Genomic DNA, 25,099 nt, shown 5'->3' with positions numbered 1-25,099 from the left:
GAGTAAAACCCAGGATCTCAACGGTCAACGCTGAGGGTGTTCAAAGTCTGGGTTACACTTCTGTGAATGGCCTCTCTGTATATAATGGGTTAAATCAGAAACTGGGATCCAAACTTTGAGGTAGATGACATCAGAGCTGGGTTGAGCTCATCCTTAAGGTATGTCTACATTGCAATGAGAGATGTGACTGCAGCACATGTAAACATTGAGATAGCTTTGAACTAGCTTTAGCTCAGACAACAATAGCAATAACGCCTCTGCAACCCCACCCAGGCCGTGGGGAAGTACTGAAGTGGCTTACTTGTGCTGCTCTCCATGCTGCCATGACTTCATCGCTATTGTTTTTTGAACTAGTTAGATCAAAACTAGTTTTGATCTATGTCTGCATTTGCTGCAGTCACACTTCTTATTGCAGTGTAGACATACCCTTGGTCTTTGTCTACACTAGCACTTTTGTCAGCAAAACTTGTTGATCAGGGGTGTGAAAAAACAGCCACCCTCCCCTCCCGACCGACATAAGTTTCACCGACAAAAGCGGCATGGAGAGGCTACACAAGAGATCTTTCAGCACCAGAGCTGCAGTGGTACAACTGTCCTGCTGTAAGGTTCGTAGTGTAGACGTAGCCTTAGGATAGTCCATGAGAGGGAGGGACCTGGGAATTAAAAATTGCTATTAAAATCCCTTATTTTGATATTAAGTGACTAGTAGGAGAATCCTCTGGGGGAAAGCAACAAGGGAGTGGGTGGTGGTATTGTGGTGGTGCATTGTGGACAACACTATTGATTTTTGGCCCTGTTCTTCTAGCACTGTTGGAAGGGTTCCAAAGCTCACTTCAAACATAGTTCTCATTTAAACTAGTTGATTAACACTAGACAGTGACAAATTCTCTTCAAAACGCTTCCCACACATCAGTATTACTGTTTACTTTGCACAGAGATATTTGATAACAAAAATATGCCTAATTGCTTAACGTGGTTTTCATAAACCATTTTCAAATTAGTTTTGATTCTCCTGATCAAATTACATTACAACAGAGCTTAGTAAGGTTTTTTTTAATACAAGACTGTAGTCATTTGCTCTGTCTTGTGGCTATTGGTTTGGGAGATGAAAGTTGAAAAGAAACTACATATATGGCAATTTTTTTTAACCAACTGAATCTCAGTTGAGTAGCCAGTATCATTTGGGAAGAGAAACATGGAAAACATTTTTAGTGTTATAAATGTAATTTATATCTAGTCTCACTATAGGCAGCAGTCAAGTAATACATAATATGAACACATGTGGTTCATATTTTAGGGAAAAAAATAAAAGGGCACTAATACCTAAAATGAGAAATATTAAATATAACTTCAGTAGAAAGCTAGTCAAAATGTACATATTTCAACACATTGACTGAATATTCCAATTTTCATGTTTAGGAAAAGTATCAGTGCAGTCTTGACTTAAATAAGTACAAGTTTGCCTGTCATTAACTAGACAAGAATGAGCACTGTTCTTCAGTGTAACTGACAGCAATATTCAGGGCCAGCCTGGGGGGAGGGGAGGCAATCAGGGTGGCTGCCACATTGTTCCACCACTCAACCCCTTTTTCCCCCACTCATGGCACTCTAAACATCCTAGAGCGGGCCCTGACAATATTGTTTGTATCGATCAAGAGATTCCAGTTACATAGTGACAAGGAACCTTTTAAAAAGATCACTGCTTCACAGAAAAGAGCAACAGGACAGATCTCCGTATTCAAAAGAGCAGTGTGTTTCCCTTTGCACAGGGTTGTGCATTAACATTTTTGTTTGTAAAGCTTAGCTGGGCATTTTATAGTCTCCTGATCTTTACAAATATATAAAGAACATAAAATTTTAAAGGTTCTGCTGGTGAACACGTAACTAAAACCCACAGCCAGCTCAGAAATCCTAGCTTTGTGACCCTCAATGTAACTGGATACCCATTTTACGTGCTGTATATAGGTTTTTTCATATTCTCCAGTGGAATTGGCATGTCCTCTGGTAATCCTTATCGCAGAAATAAGCACTGAAGTTCTTCAGAATTCCAGGTCCTGACTCATGTTATAGATAGATAAGTCACGTTGAGACCAGTCTAAAGAACATTTTAAAGGGGCACTTGGGTTAAACATAATTTTTTTTTTTAAATTCCTTGCATGTTGTTGATACCAATTTAAGTTAATAAAATTGAGTTTCCCTTTCACTGTTTATGCTGTTCAGTATTTGCAGATCATTGAGGTTTACAGTGAAAGTAGAACAGCCAGTTTCACATTTGGCAGTCAGTTTCATCTCCAGATTCTGATTGCACTGCTTCAGTGCAACATTGCAAATGTTTAAATCAACACAGTTTATTGATATTTGTTTTAAAAAACACTAAACATTTCCATTTGGATCTTGTAAACTTAAATTTTGGGCCTGAAAATGACTACATTTTTTTAATAAAGATGCACATAATATAGAACAATGGTTTTCAACCTTTTTTCATTTGTGGACCCCTGTGAAATTTTTAGTGGAGGTAATGACTTCTTTGGAAATCTTAGACATAGTCTGCGTACCCCACGGGTCCACTGATCACCAGTCGGAATCCACTGATATAATGTGTTAAAAACCTAAGTAGAGTGTACACATTTCTTTGCCTGCTTAATGCTAATAAATACATGGCTGACTGGTCATATTGTTTCTGCTGAATATTGCAGTAGAACTGCTATTGGAATATTTGCCCACAAACTATTGCATCTTTCTGCTTAGGTACTTAAAGCTTTCACCAAAGCACCCAGAATCAAACACCGCTGGAATGGACATCTTTGCCAAATTTTCTGCATTTATCAAGAATTCCAGACCAGAGGCCAATGAAGGTAGGAGACCTCAGTCCTGTAATCTCTAGTGCCTGGTATTTCATTGGGTTGTGGGTTTGGCAAGAGCAGCTGTCGTTCTTTCTCTTTCGTATTCGTTCTCTTTTGTTTTTTTCTTTTGTTTTCTCTTTCTCTTTTCTTTTCTTTTTTCTTTTGTTTCTCTTTTGTTTTCTTTCTATTGTTTTGTACTATTTTCCCTTCTACAAGGTAGAACATGGTATGGTAGAGGTTGTGTCCAGGCAGCACTGCTGATGTCCACAAATAACTTCCCTGAACTAGACATCCCTTGAATCTGATTTTGCTCCCAGAAAGTCCAGGGCTACCCAGATCACCTCTTTGATGGGTGTGTTTAAACTACATAAAGACACTATTCAGGGCAAACTAAGGTATTGTTGGCAGTTCTGAGGGCTACACATGTAACATGGGACAGCACTACTTTCACTCTGTCTGTCCTCATCACACAACACTTAACCTCACTTCCTTTTTCCTCCTAGGGGCAGCTGATGTCAGTTACTAATTCTGGACTAATTTGATGGTCCTATTAATTGAGGGGTTTATGTCTTGCAATTCATTTGTTACTATTGGTACCATTAGTGGACCTGCCCCTTAATTACTGGTGCATTTTAAGGGTGTAAAACACACAAACAAGCTATTTTAGTTTGTAATGGCTGACTGTAAATCTTAAATCATATTAATCAAAATCTCCATGATTGGGTAGGTGGCTTTTAGTCTTTTGAGTTAATGATCTCTGAACCAGTGACTCCGAATCTGCCTTGAGAGAACCAGACCAGTTAGGCTGTCTAGTCAAACTGACTGTCTAGACTGTTGTAAATACCCATTTGGGGAATTTAACCATGAGATGCAACTTCTTTGAAATGTGCCGTGATGCTCAACTTGCCCCCATGCAGCCTCCCTGTGACATGCTGTAAACTGACTCCGTAGATAGTGCATTTCAACATCTGAATTTTTAGCCAGATGTACACTAAACTTATGGGCGTCTTGGTCACCTGGTCACGCTTTTAAACTGACAGTGTTCCTTTATAGTTAATCACATTTACTTTGAAATATTCTGTGTATTTAGAGACTTATTCTACCCTGGAAGCTTACTTTGGGTTCCCCATTGGCAACTAGTGGCCTAACATTCAGAGATGCTAAATATCCACAGTTCCTGTTGATTTCATTTGAGGCTGTTGGTGTTCAGCACCTCTGAAACTCCAACCCAAGACGGGTAGAAGCAGACTTCGGCTCTTAAACTGTGCACAAAAATTCATTAGAAACGGACCTGGACAGCAGTAGTAATTCTTAGTAATTTATTGAAAAGCAGAGATGTGAAATGCATTGATTTGCTGTCCATGATAAAGTGCTGTCCATGATAAAGTTAAGGACTTGTGTGTAAAACCGGGGTTTTAATTAACGTTTAACTCTGAGAATGAGTGTACTTTCCGATAAACTAGTGCTGAAAGAGTTCAATGCCTTCCTGCAGTCGCCTGAAGGCCTCAATCCCTCCCATCTTCAGAATCCACCTTCACTCCCTTCCCCCACTGCTATAAGTTTTCAGTTTGAGTGCTGTGCCACTGGACACTGGGTAGCGTTTTAACTCTTAAAGTGATCATAGGCTCATTAATTTCATGATTGAGAAAAGTCGCAGGGAACATTAAAGAATCAGTTTAATATTAAACATCTGTAAATTCACATTTCTCTTCCTTTTGGTCTTGTATCTTGCTGCTGCTTGTTTCAACCTTTGGTTTCTCTGAGCAGCTCTTCCCTAGAGCTAACTCTGGTCTAGATCCTTTGTCTAGCAAATACAAGCTGCTGTCATCCCAATTGGTATCCTGCTGTTCAAAGGTCAGTTGCAACCTTTACATCATCCAGGTAGCCTCTGCCAGCTGGAGGCTTGTAAATCTAATTTGCGTACTCTGCCACTGTGGCAGAGTTTTCCTGGGTTATATTTTTACGTGAAGACGGCAGACATATCAGAAGCCACAAAGGGTAAATAAAATGCAAATACCAGTTACAAAAGAGCAAGAAAATAGGCTGGATAAGTAAACAGTCTCGTTCACACACTTGCTACCAATCCATATGCCAGCGCATTAATGAGCAGATGTCTGATAACCCCTTACAATTATTGATACTCTAGTGCACTTCCTTTGCTGTATCTGGACTATCAGTGTGACCTGTAATCAGTTGCATACACTTGAGGTTGAAATATTTTTTTTACCCTTCTAAAATAGATGTTAATTTTTAGGGTATGTTTTCAAACTTGTTGGATAATGGCATAATACTCGCTCATGACTTCTGTTACTACACACATGGTGGCTCCTGTTTATTGGGGTTGTCATCCAAAGAATTTTTTTTTTTACAAGAGACACCAAATCCTGGTTAAAATGAAGCTGCTAAGGAACTGTATTGATAACAAGGATGGTCACTCATCATCCATTCCACCAGACTCTGACCAGATTTGAACGTGTGTATTAGAGTAATTTATTTACTATTAAACTAGAAGCTATCTGGTCCTCTGACTGCTTTAACTTTGAGTGGTGCTCAACCATAATTTTAAGTAAAACTATGTCTCATACTTTTTCTCTTGCTTTGTTGCTGCTAGGAATAACCATCTAACCTCAAAATGACATAGCCAATCCAGACTAAAGGCACAATGGGTTGTTCAGTTTGCAACATGTAGACCTTAGATTAAATTTCTTATTGGTAAATAAGAACTCCCAGTTGCCAAGCAACCTTCTGCCCCAGGGATCTATTATAGCAGCTGTGTTCAAGAAAACAATATTCAGAACAATTCTGCTCTGTAGTATCTCCCTGATGGATTTTGTTGTTGTAGGGCTATGGACTCTTAGCTGTTACTTTAAAATATCATTTAATTCAAGATACAGGATTTGACAAAAGGATTTCAGCATTTCTAAAGAGAGAATCCTAGTTAGGCAATGCTGCGTTCAAGCAGCATTCAATTGAAACACACCCATGATTTCTTAAAACTCCAATAAAATTTGGATTTGGGGTTTTATTACTTTAAACTGTCCCCTGCAGCATAGCATATGTAACCAGAGCATCCCTGTGTTAACATGAGTGTTGTATACAATTGACACTGACCAATCTGTGTACGGTTTGCACTGCACTCTGAAACTAAGGTAGCATAAATATCTTGAAGTAAATAAGGTTTCTAAAATCTGTTCCAACAGCCTAAGGAACTACTTTTAACAAGTAAGGATACAGTTTTAAAATTATTTTTACTTTGAAACCATGAAGAGGTGGGTCACAGGGCTCGCTGCATTTGACTCCTTGGACTCTCTCAGTGCACCCCCTCGGGTGTCAGTCCCAATGCCTTTACCTATCCTGGGTAGAATTCCACAATTATCCCACTCCTAGATAGGGCTTTGCACTACAGTACCCTGTGTATTGAGAGTGCTTACTCAGCAGGTCGGACTGAATTCTGACATCTATTGTTCTTCCTGATCAAACAGCCTCTGAAAACCAAAGTATAGTTTTGTTTTTAACAGTAGGAACAAAGCATTTAGAGAAAAGGGGAGTTTAAAAATCTAACCGTGTCTCTATCTTATCTTAAGTCTTATTGTCTTCTGATGGTAAACTAGGTAGCCCTACTTTCTTCAGACATCCCCAGCATGTGTCTGCATGTCAGTCTGATTGCCCCAGCTCCCCACCATCTCCTGAGAGGGAGACTTTTCAAACTGCTATAATCCTTTTGATCATCTGGTTCCCAGGCTTTTCCTGTAATGGCATTGTCTCTTAACCCTCCAGGGCTTGTGGAGAAGTGGCTTATCTTGAGTCATTGTTTCCTTCCAAGTTGTTTTCCTACAGCTACCCATTAAACTAAACCAATGTATTCATATAGTAAACATTCCAATAACTAGGTCAACATATAGTAGTAATAAACTAGAACAGAGCAATTCCATTTCTTCTATAAAAAGCTTATCAGCATTATAAATACCGTCTCGGGGGAGAGGTTGGTTGTAAACTTGCGCAGACTTCAAACTTGCCTATAAAACGTATAGAAGTTTTAGCCGTGTGAAAGGGGGAGGGGGCGGAATCTTGTTAAATATCTATTTATACTAATCACCTGAACACACAGTACCAAATTTCACATAGAACTTAGTGTTCTTTAAAGATTTTCAACTGCTTTGGACTGGTGGTGGGAGTGTGCTGCAAACTTCATATCTGAAGTATCCCAGCATTTAGGATGTTCAGATCCAAGGTTTTGATTTACTCATTTCATCGGCTTGCATATTTTTTAAAAGGTATAAAGCTTTAACCTTGCCATGTGAAGAGTAAATAGCAATATTTGAGAAGCGCTACTGCTTTCTGATAACACCCCAAATTTTGAGACTGACAGGCCATGAGCAATGCAGGATTGGATGGACCCTTGAATAATCAGAGGAATCTTATTTTATTCCTAAATGGTGGTTGCAGTTGAATATAAGTAAAACACACAATCCTACTATTTTTCTGCAGTGTTTACATTTAGAAAAGAGAAAATTCTTCCAATATAACCAGTGTTGCAGAATTAGGTTTGTATTTGTTTTATGGACTCTACTGCCCTCTGCTGTTGTCTTTGATTAATTTGATTTATCAAGAGTTCAGATTTCAGAGTAGCAGCAGTGTTAGTCTGTATCCGCAAAAAGAACAGGAGTACTTGTGGCACCTTAGAGACTAACAAATTTATTAGAGCATAAGCTTTCGTGGACTACAGCCCACTTCTTCGGATGCAAGAGTTCAGACTTATCTGCCTGCAGAGTTGCAACAAATTTAACATGTGCTTTCAAAACTGAGAGTACCTTGGCTTAACCAGGAGATCTTCAGCGACTTGAAACTAAAAAAAAAAAAAAAAAAAAAAAAACATGCAAAAAGTGGAAGCAAGGTCAAATTATGAAGGATGAATATAAAAATACACAAGTGTGTGGGGACAAAATTAAAAAGGCCAAGGCAAAAAAAAAGATCAAACTAGCTAGGGTCAGAAAGGGTAACAAGAAAACATTTTACAAATACATTAAAAGCAAGAGGAAGACCAAGGACATGATGGGCCCATTACTCAATGAAGAGGGAAAGACTAACAGAAAATGCAGCAATGGATGAAATGTTAAATGCCTTTCTGGTGTCAGTTTTCACCAAAAAAAAAAAAAAAGTAGCAGTGATTGGATAATTAATATAGTGACCATCAGTGTAAATGGGATACAATCTGAGGCTAAAATGGGAAAAGAATAAGTTAAGAATTATGTAAACAAGGTAGGTGTCTTCAAGTTGGCGTGACCTGATGAAGTGCATCCTAGAATACTTAAGGAACTGGCTGAAGAGATGTCTGAGCCATTTGCAGTTATCTTTGAGAACTTGTGGAGTCTGGGAAAAGGGCAAATATAGCGTCCCTCTATAAAAAGAGGAATAAAGATAACCTCGGGAATTATAGACCACTCAACTTAACTTCAGTACCTGGAAAGATAATGGAGCAAATAATCAAGCAGTCAGTTTGTAAGCACCTCGAAGATAATAGGGTGATAAATAAATCAACATGGATTTGTCAGGAACAAATTATGTCAAACCAACTTAATATCCTTCTTTGACAAGGTAACAAGCCTTGTGGCTAGGGAGGAAGTAGTAGAAGTGATATATCTCTACTTTATTAAAGCTTTTGATACTGTTTCACATGACCGTCTCAAACAAATTAGGGAAGTACAGCCTAGATGCACTGGGTGGACAACTGGTTGGAAAAGCATAGTCAGAAAGTAGTTATCCATGGTTCACAATCAAGCTGGAAGGGCATATTGAGTGGGTCCTGCAGGCATCTGTCCTGGGTCTGGTTCTATTCAATATCTTCATAAATTGTTTGGATAATGGCATAGAGAGTAGATGTATAAAGTTTGCAGACAATACCAAGCTTGGAGGAGTTGCAAGCACTTCAGAGGACAGGATTAGAATTCAAAATGATCTTGACAAACCGAAGAAGTGGCCTGAGGTAAATAAGAAAAAATTCAATAAGGACAAATGCAAAGTACCACACTTAAGAAGAAACTATCTGTTGCACAAATACACAATGGGAAATGTCTGTCTGGGACCGAGTATTACAGAAAAGGATCTTGGGGTTATAGTAGATCACAAACCAAATGAGTCACCAATCTAATACTGTTGCAAAGAAAGTGAACATCATTCTGGCCTGTATGAGTAGGAGGAGTTATAAGCAAGACCTGAGAAATAATTCTACTCTTCTCAGTGCTGATAGGACCTCAACTGGAGTATTGTGTCCAGTTCTGGACACCACGCTTCAGAGAAGATGTGGACAAATTGGAGGAAGTCCAGAGGAGAGAAAAAAAAATGATTAAAGGTCTAGAAAACATGACCTATGAAGAAAGTGGAAAAAATTGGATTTCTTTAGTCTGGAGAAGAGAAGAGTGGTGGTGGTGGGGACATGAAAATAATCTTCAAATACATAAAATCTTGTTATAAAGAGGATGCTGATAAATGTTCTTCTTAACTACTGAGAGGACAGGACAAGAAGTAATGGCCTTAAATTGCATCAAGGGAGATTTAGGTTGGACATTAGGAAAAACTTCCTAATGCTAAGGGTAGTTAAGAACTGCAACAAATCACTTAGGGAAGTTGTGGAATCTCCTTCAGTGGAGGTTTTAAAGAACAGATTAGTCAGACATCTGCCAGGGATGGTCTAGATTATACTTAGTCCTGCCTCAGTTCAGGGGACTGGACTAGATGACCTATTGAGGTCCCTTCCAGTCCTATGTTTGTATGATTCTGTTTTAGTTAAATCAGAGCAAATCTTGTGTGACTTAGGCTAGGTCTACACTACCCGCCTGAATTGGCGGGTAGAAATCGACCTCTCGGGGATCGATTTATCGCGTCCCGTTGGGACGTGACAATCGATCCCCGAATTGGCGCTCTTACTCCACCAGCGGAGGTGGGAGTAAGCGCCGCCGACAGAAAGCCGCAGAAGTCGATTTTGCCGCCGTCCTCACAGCGGGGTAAGTCGGCTGCGATACGTCGAATTCAGCTACGCTATTCACGTAGCTGAATTTGCGTATCTTAAATCGACTCCCCCCTGTAGTGTAGATGTACCCTTATTTCGGTTAGGAACAGATTTAAGATAAAATGACATAAGCCATTCTTAAATGGCAAATAAGTGCCCACCTAGGGTTTTGCAGTGATTTAACTAAACTGGTGCAAGCTTGTATTTAGACCAGACCTTAGATAGCAATAAACCCTTACAGGGTATATTTTAATGACTTTAAGTTATGTCAAGCTGACAAAATAAGGAAGAGCTAAGAGTTTGTCTACATGGGAACGGGCACTGAAATAACTAAATCAGCTGTTAATTTACACCTTCAGTTACTTGAGTGTATATCTGTGTGGATGCACTTGTTCTGGAATAGAGAGCCCTATTCTGACATAGGGGTTCTCTTATTCCAGAATAAGTGCATCCACACAGACATGTGCTGAAGGTGTGAATGACAGCTGATTTAGTTATTTCTGTGCCTGTTTCCACGTAGACAAGACCTAAGATTAAACTTCAGTTTGTCCAGTTTTGGTAGGTAGCACAGATTTCAATTCAGTGTGTAATGCTACTGGCTACCACTAAAGCTCCTTTGCCATAATAGCTATGGCAAAGGAGACCGAATGTCGCTTTCAGTGTTTGGCACTGGCATGGGTATCACAGCAATGCAAATCCATGTAAGCAGACTTAGTGGTATGTAGGGCTACATGTGTGCCAAGTAACTATTATAAAGTGCATCTGATGTACTACAGTAAGTAAAAGGAGATAGATTGGAATTTTGTAGAGACACACTTCTTTCCACTTAATATACAAGTCCTGAATTCATACTTTTCTTAAAACGTGAATTGTAAAAAACAGATTGTCTATAAACTAATCCCTTCTCAGTGCATTACTGAGGTGCTTTAAGCTTAGCCAATTCTCTCGCATTACATTGCATCAGGAAGAGGATGCAAGAACCAGACATGCTTCCTGTATAGATATCTATAGTGAATAGATTGATAACTCTTTGAAAACTGCTTTGTGGCTTTCTTTCCTTCCTCTTTATTGTTCTCGCTTAAAACTGTATTCCTTTCCTGCAGCTTTGGAACGTAGCCTCTTGAAAACTCTGCAGAAACTGGATGAGTACCTGAATACTCCTCTCCCTGATGAGATAGATGAGAACAGCATGGAGGATATCCCAGTTTCTGTCCGCAAGTTTCTGGATGGCAATGAGATGACTTTAGCAGACTGCAATCTGCTACCTAAACTACACATTGTCAAGGTAAATGATTTTATTGGGAGGGACCACAGTCATTTCAGTTAATTTCTTACAGTGGATATAATATACTACAAAATAATAGAAGTAAAAGTTAGAAAAAACGTACAAGATCCTGGATCCCATCCCATTGCAATGAACTTGGTAAATAAGGCTCAATACATATGTCCTCGTTAAGTGTAACCACAATATTAACAGCAATGCATAATAATTTAATGAAAGCTTCTTGAAATGTCTGTGAAACTTCTGTGCCTACCCTAGTTACAGTGAGACCTAACAGATAACTAGGAAACAAGGATTTATGGGCCAAGTCAAGCCAGGTTTTAATGCACTGTAGAAACAAGGAAGTCATGAGACTTTTTAAGAAGAAAGAACAACCATATGACTACAGTTTTTCCCTGTTTCATTAAGCACATGTTTTTTCTATCTGTATAGAAAATGGCCTTAGTAATACAGGTAAATTGCACAATTCCAAATATAGGTTAGACACACCTGAAAGATCTGGGAGATGGGAGAGCATAAGTCTGCAGAAATGAAGATTTTTCTTTATTACCATGGTCTGATTTCTGTTCCCTTCTCTTGCACTGTTCTAGGCAGTCTCACACTGCAGATGGAGCCCCAGGTTAAATGTATATGCCTGGTTGTAGCAATAGTTAATCTGTAGTACTAGTTTGCTCATTGTCTTCAGATAAACTGAAGCATATAGTGTACCACCAGGTCCACATACATACCAGAAGGACAAGATCTACTGATTTTGTTTGATCTTTAATGGAAGTTACATTGCAGGGTTTATACTCTGTGGGGTTAGTGTGACAAAGAATGCAAGAATTGATGTAACGTAAAGGACGTGAAGTAGTCATTGCATTTTTCTTTTTTTGTTCTAGGTGGTTGCCAAAAAATATCGCAATTTTGATATTCCCAAGCAAATGGCAGGGATTTGGAGATACCTGACCAATGCCTACAGCAGGGATGAATTCACCAATACTTGTCCCGGAGACAAAGAGATTGAAATAGCTTACAGTGATGTAGCGAAGAGACTCACTAACTAAACAGCACTTGCAAAAGAGATGACTTCTCACATATTCCATAACAGAATGCTTCTCCTAACAGACTGCTCTTTTGCATATAAAATAACAATTTATTTTGCATGAATTTGCAGTTATTCAATGTTACGTTGGATAGAGCAGGTACAGTAATTACCTAAATTTGCAAAACAGGAGTAATGAGGCTTGTTTTTCTTTACCTTCTTTAGCAGCAAATATGAAGATTATCATTAATTCAGTTTGTTTAATGTTGCATTGGGGTACCCTAAACACCCCAGCATAAAGGGTTATTTTCCTCCACTCCTTTTCTTTATCTATTAACTATAGCTAAACTTGCAAACATTTGGTCCATTTCTGTGTAGACACGCTTTTGAAATTCACTAATTGGTCCACAATATTCTCTTGGTATATGGTACAAGAAATATTTATGTATTTTGGAATTTACTACTTCTTAAAGGTTTGCATATAGGATAAAATAGTTATCTACAACATACTGATCTGTACCTGCTTGTCTATCCCAGTCATATACCAAAGGATCTTATTTCCAAAAAAGCCTTTTGCAGAATACTTGGCAATATATATATATTAAAAAAAAAAAACAAAAAAAAAACCCAAGACAAAAAAATACTGTTAAATAACTGTTGGATTACAAACAATCCCCTCTCCCCCCTGAAATATGGCCATCACAGACCCAGATATGAATGCCCCAAACTGCAGGAGTTGGGATCTTGGTCTGAATTTTGTTTAGGGGCTTCTCAGAGACTGTGTTTAGGTCTGGGCCTTCTGGAGCCCAATGAGCGCTAGTAATGGTTGGTGCTGTCTGAACTGAGTTTTGGGTCACACCAGATCAACAGTTAGCAGAAGGTCATTTTGATGGCGCATCATGAAGAAACCAAAAGAGCTAGACACCCACCATTGGTTCATTTTAAGAACTGCAAGTGGCTACTTTTTTGGTAGTAAAGAGCCTTTGTTCTGTGTAGGTCGTCCTAGTAACATTTATTTAGGAAAACTGTGCTGTCGTAAACAATGTACATGTAAACTTTAGGGTTCTAGTTGACAAATAGCTACTGTATATGATAGCTAGGAGTGCAATGATTAGCAATGCAAGACTGACACACACACACAGCAGCTAGAGTAGAAATCTTGCTGAGAATTTTTTAAAGATTTTTTTTCTGAAGCATGTGTAAGTGACCTTTAAAAGAGAATATTTGCCTTAACATACAATATGCATTTTTCTAAACGAAAAGCCCTCTCTTGTTTTCTCTTTAAAAATAATGCTCTGTGAAGTGCCAGCCTTTCTAGGAATGAATTTATCCCCTGACTGTCACTTGTCTACATACCTGGACGGCAATTTTGCATATCCGTAATCATTGCACTACTCTACATTTAGGTTTTCTGCAGCAACACTGAGGAATAGCACTGCAATTTTCTAAAAAGCAATTTTCAAATATTTCTAAACCAGGGAATAGTTTTCTTTTTTAATACAAAAAGGCAAGGTTTTGATGCATGAAATAAATTACTAGGTTATTTTAGAGGCCATCAAACCCTACTCCAAAGAGCATTAACCTATTTTTTGTGGTGATACTTTTTTATATTTAACTGATTTTAGAAGTCTGGAAAGTGCTATTCCTTGTAGGTTGTTTTTCTGATATTAAACCTACTGCAATAACACGAAAATGCTCACAGAAACACACTTTTTTACACTAACATTTTGGTAAGCACTAGTTTTATGAAAAACAGCATGACTTTCTAAGCATCCTGCTTTTGCTACTTCACGTATCCATAAAGTTAGCTTTAAATAAGTAATAGAGTACTCCATCTTTGTATACGTGGCTTGCGGTGCCTTTGTCTTGCCTTCTTAAGTCTAGAATTCCATTATTGTAACAACTCTCAATTGTTACTTGTCTTTTCAAAGACAGCGATCGATACACTTAAAATCAAACCCTATTATGATTTATTGCAGAGGTGTTCAGGAGCTGAAAGGAAAATCTACAGAGCAGCCGGGTTAAAAATGATCTGTAGCCTTTTTATATTCACTGTATCCTAAAGGCCCATTCACACCATGAATAAAGTTTGTCTAGCAGTAAAAATTTTCTTTAGGGGTTTAATACTTGCCAGTGCTACATCCAGAGATAGGAATTATTTCATTTTTTGTCAGATTAAAACGTGGTTTTGTTTAGTTGTTAATAACACAAGGAGGGTAACAATGGAAGTTTATTGGTTTGGTGCTTTTTGCCTTTGTATAGCTTAAAATGCTCAACTAAAAATGGAATATAGGAATCAGTTTAATTTTGGGTATGACTTAATCAATTGAAATTAATAATCTATATTAAATTTAGATCAGGATGGCCCTTTGGAGTTTTTTTAATTAGCGATCAGGCCCAATTTTTTTTGTAAACAAATTAGGCACCTTGTATGCACACAGCTTGTGTGTGTGCTGGGTAACTGGATGCGCATGATCATAATTAACCATTTGTATATACAGTGACCACAGTTGAGTGTAGAAACTTGGTAACTGCCCACAAAAAAGCAGGCATATACACACTTCATATACACACTTACCTTGTTAAAATATCAGGCCTGTAGTCTAGTATAAACCATAGATGCTTTGTAATTTCCCTTCAATAATCTCTTAACTATCATCCTCAAAACATGGATGTTGAATATAATATGCTACAACTAAGTAATTTTAATGGCTGACACGGTTAAAAGCTTGGGAACCAAGTTAAAGCTCTTGCTGTCTCTGGCACCCATTGATGTATTTCTTGTCTCAATACAATGAGCTATTGAGTGTCAGAGATTGGACGGCAACTAAAAACGCGCTTTTCCCTTCTAGTCAAAGCTCAAACGAGGCTCTGGTTGGTTCGTAACTGAAAGGGGATATGCCATGTGGTGGCCGCTTGCTGACGTCTGAAATGCGTTGCTGTCTTTCTGATTTCCTAGGGGATTGGTATCTGGGTTGCAATGCATCACTATTGCTGTCCCACTTGTTGGCATCCTCAGCAGAGAGGCCAAGAACTTAGTAGAGACTGAACAGAGTTTCGCCTCTACAGGTCGTCCCTGCAGGTCAGACCCGCAGAGCTTTGGCAGGGTGATGTGTGCTGGGATTAGCCAGCTGTGCTATATGTATACTATGGAAAGAGGACTTCAGTCTGACCCCAATGACCAGCACTTACAGTAACCCTTATTAATGGGAAACTCCCTGTCCCCATTCCCTCCCGCGTTGACTGGAGAACGAGGTATACACGTGAATTTGGTTTTTAAACAAAGTTTTCCTTTCTGGAAAAGACTTCCTACATGTGCAAACCTGTTTGAGCGGGATGCATGTGAACCCTTGAAATGATTTCATGCACTCCAAACATTTCCTATGTGTCTGTTTCTCTCAGGCACTCAAAATCCCACATGGACGACTGCAGCCGTGTAGTTGCATAATTATATTTTTCCCATGAAATTGGTAATTTTCTGGAACAGGTCTGTCTAAACTGATTGAAAAGACTTGTGTGCAGTTCCTTGATCAGAAAAAAGACTAAATCAACTTTCTATGCTAAGGAAGCAAATTAGCGTTTCATATCAAAGGAACAGACACATGAAAAAAAAACTGACTGTGTTGAGCCAAACCATGATATCGATCTCCATAGAACACAGTGGCTAAGAACAGCAAAATGTACTCTGCCATTCAGATAATGATTTGAACATGTTAAACGAGAATCTTTGGAACAAAACTTTCTCTCCCAAGTCAGCCCACTTATCTTGTGACACTAATTCTTGCCTTTTGTATGTGGGTGGGATGAAGTGGGGTGAGATGCAAACTCCCAGAACTGAACATCTGGAATTGGAGCGTGGTATGCAGAAAAACTTGACAAGTCCATACAGTTTATTGTAGTATGCTTATGTCTGTCACTCTCTGGATCATCTTTTACAGATATACCAGTATATTGCTGGCAGCTAAAAATAAAATTATATTTTCACTACCAAGCAGATCTTGATGATTTTGTGTATGCACTTATCCAACTATTCAAGAGGGTGTGTTGTGATGCACTACTGTATACACTATTTTTATTGTCTGACAGTTAAAGCCAGCTTTAGGGCATACAATTCCCAGTTTTGCCATTGGCCTTGTGACCTCTAGTTGCATTTAACCTCGGTCTATCTTTCTGTAACTAGGTATAATATTTACGCACTCTGGAGGAGTGTTGACTAGAACGAGTTTAAAAATGCCAATTTTTTTCACAAGAAACGTTTTAAAATGATCATTTTTCAATCTTTCCAATGGAAAATCTCTTTTGATAGAAAACTTTTTAAAAATTTGGGGGTTTGGTTTTTTTAAATAACTTTGGTTTTCAAAAATTGAAGACCAAAACATTTTACCAAAAAAGAAACTTTCACTTTGCAGTTTTCTTTTTTTAAGTCAAATTTCCCATGAAAATGGGTTTTTTTGTTGAAAAGCCATTTTTCATCATGTTCCAATAAAAAATTTCCATCTCAACTGTGGAGGGCTTAACTGACTCTTTGTTACAGAAAAGAGTTTGGGTCCCAAGCTGGGATACTTCGGTTCTGAGTTTCAACCACACACCTCTCAGGGCTTCTGCTTAGCAATGTTTCAGCCTGAAAACTTCCATCTTTGCTCTCTAACCTGTCAATACCCAGTCAAGTAGTCAATTTCCATAGGAAGGTTCTAAGAATATCCAGGGGGTTGCTAAGCCAGCCATTCATCATCTTGTTCACCATGGGGGTGTGAAGTAGATCTCACATTTGATTTACAAGGAGATTTGTGTTCTGGAGAATGTGCTTCAGGATGCAGTCATCTACACTCAACATGCCAAATGAAAGACCGTTACAGCCTTGGATGATGTAGTTTGCATTCTAAAATACCAAGGCTGCCCTCTGAAAGAATTTGGAGCCTAAACCCATGCTAAGACTACATCATCAACACTCATCCACTTCACTGTGGATAGGTGGACTGATTGCAGGTCTAGAATGTGGTAATCCAGAAAAGAGTTTACTGCCTGTGTTGTTTTGAGGCATCCAGAAAAGGATGCAGGCCCTCCTATCAGAATGTGAACTAACTCCAGATCCTTTGGCGTTTGTGGGAGATCAGAGAGAGCCTGATTTTTGCCATAAAGAGATCTACAGTCATCTTGTACATTACCAAATTCCAGCACTTTCTTGAAATCTAAGCGGGACATATGCTGCCTTGCAAATCTGGAGAGCGGAATGAAGGGAAACAACAAGCAATCTGGGGGGTAGAACAGAAGACTTCTGCCCACACCAAGCAATATGTAAAGGATAGGTAATGAGCTTGTTTGCTTAGTGCTCTTTGCTGCAGTAAGTCTGAACTGCTCTTTATTTAACAATCTCCTGTGTTTCTCTAAACTCTGCTTTTAAGATGCTTTAAAAATGGGTGCCTAGATTGTTAGTGCACATAATCCCGGCTGGGTGTCCCAGCCAGAAGAAACTGGCTGGTTGGCCTCAGATGCTGTGGAGACCACTCCCCAAACAGTGCCATGAAGATGCTGGCTATGGTCAGTGTAGGCAGGGAAAGCTTAAAATCTTGAAGGGTGTAGGTGTAGTTACAAAGACACATCATGAATGTGTCACATATGACCCCGACTACAGCATTCACCCTACGTTGGTTTCAGTGATGGTCCTGATCCAACATCTTTGAACTTTGGACAAGTCTGGGTCCGAACTTTGCAACTCAGACTAGTCTCGAAGGATGCGGCCCTGCTCCCAGTGAAGTCAGTTGGAGTTTTGTCAACGACGATTGCCAGCATTGCTGCATTTGCCAGTGGGAAGGGCCAGGACTGAAGGATGCTTGAATTGCCCTCTTCTCATTTCTCTTTTCTACTTCAGCCTGTTCATAATGACCCATGCTGAGCCGCCCGCTAGCCATTGGTATTCGGCCAAGGAGAGATCTGGTTCTGTTGGAATATTGGTTCCCCTTGAAGTTGCACACAATGGCTGGGCTTGTATTGGCACTAGCCTTGAAAGCCAGCCTCTTGTGTGGAAATATTCTTTTGGGGGCTAATCAACTTATTTATGTGATATTTTTGCTGAACGGTGTTAGTTTATTTCTATGAACTGTTAAAATGGTTTCATTTTTACCTAGGGCTACTACATTTTTATATATATGGATTTTTAAAATCCGGAGTTGTCTTGGTTCATTCCTTTAGCAATTAGTACATTTAATGGGGCTCCAGGTTTTTATTGCCGAGAGGTTAAAAGATACTAATAGCCAAAAGCTGCTGTAATAATTGGGCTATGGAAATTCCAGAAACAATTCCCTAATTACTTCCTCCTTCACTGAACTCCCTTATAAGCGGCAGTAAAATACAGTCACAAACTGGGCCAGGACACCCTGCCAATGTCTGCAAGCCGTGCCCTGGTGGAAGACTAAGGAACCCACTTTTTAAGCTAGTTTGCCTCATTTGCTCGGAGGGTGGCCAAGAATGGGTCAGGAAGAGTTTTTTGTGTTCCATTTTTGAGTTTTATTTCAATATTCAGGTCAGTCATAAAATCAATGGACGTATGTAGGTGGGTCCAAAGGCTCTAGGACAGTGATGCACAATCAGTGCTGCAAGAGGCTATCTTCTCCAGCTCCTGAAAGGCATCACGGATCCTCCTAAGCACCCTGGCTGCCCTTAAGGGTAGGTAAAAATCCATGCCTAACAAAGGGGATGGTTTAGATGTCGGAAGTAACAGGCTTGAAATGCTCTCTGGAATCAGAGGATGGGAGCTTGGCCTGACTAACACAGCCCCACTTTCCAAGTGACATAAAACTTGGATAGGTTAGATGATGGGAAAGACTTTCAACTGAGATCTTTAAGTGCAAAGTAGTCCAGACTGCTCTAGGAATGCCAGAGGACATGGGGACACTTTTCAGAAAAGCATAGGGCTTTAGTTTGGTATCCTGGCCAGAACCTCCTTCCTCATACCTCCCCCTTTGTTTTGGAATTTGCTATGCCCTGGCTGTTCACTTGCATTTCGGTAGATGTGTGCGTACACATGCCTGTGAGTCTGTATAGAAAGAGCATTGAAGCGATTTGGGGATGCTTTAGGGTGAATGTGCAAGCTAGAATTACCTATGCTGCCAATCTGGTATGGTAGCCAAGTTTACCAAAAGTAAACAGTGACTTTTGAGGGCCCAATTTAAGATACCTTAAAGGGGCCTGATTTTCAGAGGCAATGTGCTTGGCACTTTCTGAAATTAAGAGGCCTCAGGTCCTAGCCTGTCCCCACAATGCACAAACAAGTAATGTGGGATATGCAACTAAGCGGAACTTTCTTGCAGTAGATTTATAGCACTTGGTCTGGCTACATTTTTGACGAGCTCTCTCGACTGATGCTGGATGCATTCCAGGGCTGGAGAAAAGAGAGCTCATGATTCTTTGAATCAGGAGAAGAGCTGCTGTGTTCTTCCTGCTGGACAGAGAGATGAAAAAAGTTGTTAAAAGACAAAGATCAAACATGAGAACTTCAAAAACAACTGAATTAATAAAGTGGATGCCAGGGGACATTTTCAACTCTTTTGATCACTAAGACAGAGGGCTTGGCAGGACCAGGAGAAGGATTTTTGTCAGTTTAAAAAAAAAAAAAAAAAAAAAGAGGATTCCACATACAGAAGCTCTGGTTAAAGTAATATTGTTCAGTAAGTGAGCTTGAAGGTTAAACTGGTTGAAATGTCCCTTTCCTTCCATGCAACCGGAGTGCTCAGGAGTGGTGTTTTTCCATCTAAGGCAGAGAGGGAAGAAAGACTAATGGTGTTATGTCCCTAACTGTGAATTCATGGGGCAAAGTCGAATTGTGAATGAATGGGAAACTTTACTGTCACGTGAAGTTTATTCGACTATGGCGAAGTTATAAAGGGAACTGTGACAAGCTTCTTCAGTGGAGCCACTCAAGACTCTGCCAAACACACCAAGGGTGTTCTGTAGGGAATAATGCTCCAGTGGAACAACGGGTTACATGAGACAGGGTCTCTTCTGTATCTGATGTCGAGGGAGCAGGCTTGGTCCTTTCTGTTTCAGCATCTCAGAACCTTAACCTGCGAACCACCCTGGGAGATGGGTAAGTCAATGTTAGCCCCATCTTACGGAGGGGAAAGTGAGCCACGGGGATTGACTGACTTGCCCAGGATCAGACAACAGTGGTCATGATGGAAACTCAGCCCAGGAGTAGACACAGCTCTAGTTCAACCCCCTTCCTCCCCCCCCCCCCCCCCCCCAGCCTGCTCCCACCAAAAGTCAAGCAATGAGACTAACTAGGATCTGGATCTCAACCATCACTAATTTTGCCCTTAATGTATATGCTGAGGAGTCTTGACGACAACGATTCCTCTACAGTAACAATTAGACAATGCTCCAGCCTGCATAGCTATGTAGCTTTATCTCCACACCTTCAGTGTGTGGGGGAGGGGAGGAGGAGAAAAATCAGGGCTCTTTATATTAATTTTCTAGTGTTTGGAGCAATTAAGGGCTCATGTTTCTCAGCTTTATTCTGTCGCCACTAGGGCTAGAAACTTTTTTTTAAAGTGAAGATTTCTTCATGTATTCACATGACTCCAGGAGGCAGGGCTTTAAGGAGAACAGCAACTACTGAGATTTGTGATGAAATCTCAAGAGCTGGCAACACTGAAAACCCGAAGTAACTGATGTTGTAATGGGAACTGAGTTTGCTGAAGCGCTCTGGTTTTGTATGTTCCCATCCAAAGGCCCTAGTCATGCGACACCCACTGTAGCCCAATTAGGGTAGGTCTTTACTGCAGAGTTCACTCCCAGCACCCAGACTGCCTTTGCCTGGCTGTGAGCAGCCTTGCTGGAAAGCCATCCCTGACTGTGTCCTCATGAGAGCTGCACTTGCCCCTTTGAGTCACTAGGACTTCGTGGGGCACCCCCCCAGGCTGCTTTTGGGCTGCAGAGAACTGAGCCACATGGGTTCTTTTCCAGTGAATTGTGGGAGAACTTTTCTGTCCTGGGCAGCCAGAGGCAATTGTGGGAAGGCATTGGTGGACTGTCAGCACTGGTGTGGCTTAGCCTCTGTCCTTGCTGAAAAGTACATGGGTTACCAGCCCATGTGTAAGGTGGCCAGTACCGGCCAGCTCGCCTGGGTTGAAAGTGCCACCAAACTTGAGCGAGAGGGTTTGTGTAGCATCAGAATGTCGCCGACATATTAGAAATCTTTGAAGTCTTAATCTGACATCCAGCTCGCCCGGCGCAGCTTTCATCCCTCTCCAGCGCTTCCCCTGCCAAGGCTGTTAATGGGAAACTGTAAGCCATAAATTTTGACTGTTAACATCTCCTGCAGTCAGGATTTCATAATGAGCTGAAGTTGCAGTGGAAGATGAGTGAAAGGCCTTTAACCTAGCACAAGTCCTGACTGGTTAGAGCCCACCAGGGCTGGGAAGAGCTGAACTTTAGAGCTACGTTGGGGGTCGCTCTAGGTATCGTTCTGCCCTCTGTGCTGGGCTCTGCCACTGCCTCTGTGCGTCACTTGGGCCTCACTTTGCTCTGTTGACTACAAGGGGCCAGTCTAGTTCATTCTCATCTGCTGTGAAATGGGGTGATGCACACCCAGTGGCTAAAGCCTGAAACCAGGAGCAAGGAGCTCTTACAGCACCTGCTAAGGAGCAGAGGGGGATCCATAGAGGAGTGCTGCTTACCCAAACCTGGGAGCGGAGGAGGGAGAGCTGGGTTCCCCTTATTTTAAATTCCTACTATACGTGTCTTCTAATGCTCAGTCTCCCTACAGGTTAGTGGAGAAGGAGATAAGGTCACCTGTTGAGTATCCATTTGGGGGAGGAGGGATGGCTTAGTGGTTTGAGCATTGGCCTGCTAAACCCAGGGTTGTGAGTTCAATCCTTGAGGGGGTCATTGGGGGATTTAGTTGGGGTTGGTCCTGCTTTGAGCAGGGGGTTGGACTAGATACCTCTTGAGGTCCCTTCCAACCCTGATATTCTATGAAACTGAGGCACAGGGGTGCTGTGTCTTGCCTAAGGTTACCCAGTCAGCCTCAATGCTGGGAATAAGACCCAGGAGTCCTGCCTCTAAAGATGCCTTGGGTGGTGATGCCAGACTAGAACATGTGACAAAAAGGGAGGCCTATTCATCCCTTCGTTTCAAGATGGAGAGCAGAGGAAACTGGGTGGGGTGGGGTGGGGTGGGCAAAAGGCCCAGCCCAAGCTAACATTGGAAGATGGAGCAGCAGGGATAACGCCTGGGAATATTTCCTCTAGTGGAGAGACACATTGTCAGTTGATAGGAATTGAGGTCATGCTCCCATTTTTATTATATCATTGCTGTGCGCCTAATCCCTACCCAGCCTGGAACACACAGGTCTCCACAGCATCCATTTCACCCTAAGAATTTTGTATTGAGCAATGGGCCTCTACGCTGGTTTGGCTGCCAGGGAATTTCCTGAATGACTCTCTTCATGGGAGCCCTGTTTTCTTGCATCTTTTGCTCAGCAGAAGTCTTTGTGCAAAGCCACAGGCTGTAGGGAGAAAGCGTGCCCCAAGAATGAGGATCAGGGTGGGAAACTGTTCTGCTTAGAAATGCCAAGGTAGGATTCCCGATCAGTAAGGGTCTCTGCCCACTTCAATGAGGGTCCCAAGTGTTCCTCCAAGAGTTATTCCATGTGGTTTATCCAGAACATCTTGTCCAGTTCTGGAAGAACACTTCATCCTAGTCTTTGGGATCCAAAAACTCAGTTCAGCTCCAACTCATCACTCAGGCTACGTTTTTAGGGTGGAACAATTCTAGGCCTACCCTGGCCAGGCCCAGACTCAGGGTGAAACCACACTTCCAAGTCATAGCACACACTACGCAGTTTTTATACGTTTTTCCCTAGCTACTAACATCTATTCTTCTTGAGCGTAGGTGGTTTGGATGTTGCACAGCTCATGTAGCGACCAATCGCTTTGCAGATTGTGTAAGGACCCATCACTTTTGTACTCACCTGATCTACATTTCAAGCGAATCAATTCAGGGGGTTTCCACTTATCTCAACTAATTTGAAAACACAGTCTCCAGCACACAGCCTAGCACACCCTTGTTTACAGTGTAACCTGGCACTCAAATCAAGCAATCTGCATCTTTATTCATGGCCAGAATGAGCTATGCCTACACCAAGCTTGTGGTTATTTATACAACAATAGGATGTATAGATCCCAACCCAGATGGAGCCTGGATTGTGCTAGGTGCTGTCCATACACCTCTCTAGGTACTTGTGATCTCATCAGTACAGTATCAGAGAAGCTCCCAATCAGCAAGGGATTTCACCCGCACAGAAGGGGTATGGAATATTATCCCCATTTTGTAAATGGAGAACTGTGACTTGGGGTGTATTGGTGCCTTGCCCAAGGTCACATGGGAAGTCTGTTACCTTGCCTGGAACAGAACTCCAGTTTCTTGAGTCCCTGTCTGGTGCCCCTTTGACTTGACCGTCCTTCCCACTCTCCCTCCTTCGGAGAGCTTGTAATCTAAGCAGACAGGACAGAGATGGAGCCGAAACAAGAGGCACGGAGAGGGGATGTGCCTGGTTTGCGCGGTCATCTCTAGCCAGAGCCGAGAATAGAACCCAGGTCTCATAACAGCCCAGTCCGGAATCGTCCTCCCCTGGCATCCCGCTGCCTCTCCAGTGTATTTGCTGCTTCCTTCCACTCCTGCTTGTCCTTTTAGGCAGCAAAAACAATCCCTGTAAGGCAGACTTGTTGGATAATCCTCCTTGGCGTGACTCAGCCATGCCGCCACTGCCTGTGCTCCACAGCTATTTATATTTGTGCTAGCTCTTCTCAAGCTCCCACAAGTGTGTATACACAAGGAGGGACATCACGGCCCTAGCTTGTAGTGTTGATGTAACCTTAGAGTCTCCATGGTGGTTTTACAAAGGAGGTCAATACCAAGGGTTAGTAAATGACTGAGGTGCTTTATTAGATTGTTAATCAATTGTTAGAGAGGCCAACATGTCAGTAAGTTAAATATGGAGATATACCCCTGTCATAGAACTGAAAGGGACCCTGAGTCCAGCCCCCTACCTTCACTAGCAGGACCAAGTACTGAGTTTGCCCCAGATCCCTCAGTGGCCCCCTCAAGAATTGAGCTCACAACCCTGGGTTTAGCAGGCCAATGCTCAAACCACTGAGCGATCCCTCCCCCCAGTTGCTTCTAACCCTCTACAACACTTTTGACTGATGATGTCCTGATCATCTATTACACATATTCCTCATGCCTGCGACATGCTTGGAACATTTATTAAACAGGCTCCTTTAAGGGTAAATATTTGAATCTGAAATGGCCACCAGCCACAAAACCCAAGGGATCTGGTGTGAGAGGTCCTTTTTTGTCTGAGGTACTTCTATGGCTTTCCATAGCATCAGAGCACATGCAAGCTCTTATCTGTAATGCAGTTCATTCTCACTTACCCCCGTGAGGCAGAAAAGTGCTGCAATCCCCACAGGAAGTCTGCGGAGGAGCAGGAATACCTTAACCACTGAGCTCCCTCGTACTCTGGGCGGGTGGCTTCATGGAACTCCATGGGCCTGATTCTGCTGCTATCCACATCAGTGACAAAGCTTCATTTGATTTAAATGGGAACAGGATAGGCCCCTCTGTGAATCTAGTTTCCATGCATTTGTCTTACACACTTCTTTTCGCCCCCTCCCCGGGTATCAGTTTTGAAGGGCTGGGTGACTGGGAGATGTCCAGAACACGTTGGCCTGTAGAGGTCACTCTAAGCTAGTAGAATACCTCCAAAGGCTGTAGCTGTGATGGGGAAGCTTCCTTCCAAAGCCATGTGGGGTGATGCTGCTCCACAGATGGGATCTGAAACATTTTTATAGTCCCATGTCATTCCATTACTGCGGGAGCCGCTCTCTTACACTAGGGATTGGATGGCTTCCCCCCTCGCACACCCCAAATGCCAGAAGCTGATT

General features: G+C 41.4%; 1 protein-coding gene across 1 annotated transcript in view; it reads left to right on the top strand.

Moving 5' to 3' along the window:
* CLIC4 (chloride intracellular channel 4) overlaps positions 1–16,146 on the top strand; it is a 59,400-nt gene extending 43,254 nt beyond the window's left edge. Inside the window, exons 4-6 of the mRNA XM_054012146.1 lie at positions 2,749–2,855; positions 10,953–11,134; positions 12,013–16,146. Coding sequence (XP_053868121.1) covers positions 2,749–2,855; positions 10,953–11,134; positions 12,013–12,177 — 454 coding nt within the window. The 3' untranslated portion in view covers positions 12,178–16,146. The remainder of the gene's footprint in view (positions 1–2,748; positions 2,856–10,952; positions 11,135–12,012) is intronic.
* Positions 16,147–25,099: the final 8,953 nt, after the last annotated feature.

Source organism: Malaclemys terrapin, chromosome 22 (assembly GCF_027887155.1).
Source record: "Malaclemys terrapin pileata isolate rMalTer1 chromosome 22, rMalTer1.hap1, whole genome shotgun sequence".
Classification (NCBI taxonomy): domain Eukaryota; kingdom Metazoa; phylum Chordata; order Testudines; family Emydidae; genus Malaclemys; species Malaclemys terrapin.
This window is presented reverse-complemented; position numbering and strand designations above follow the sequence as displayed.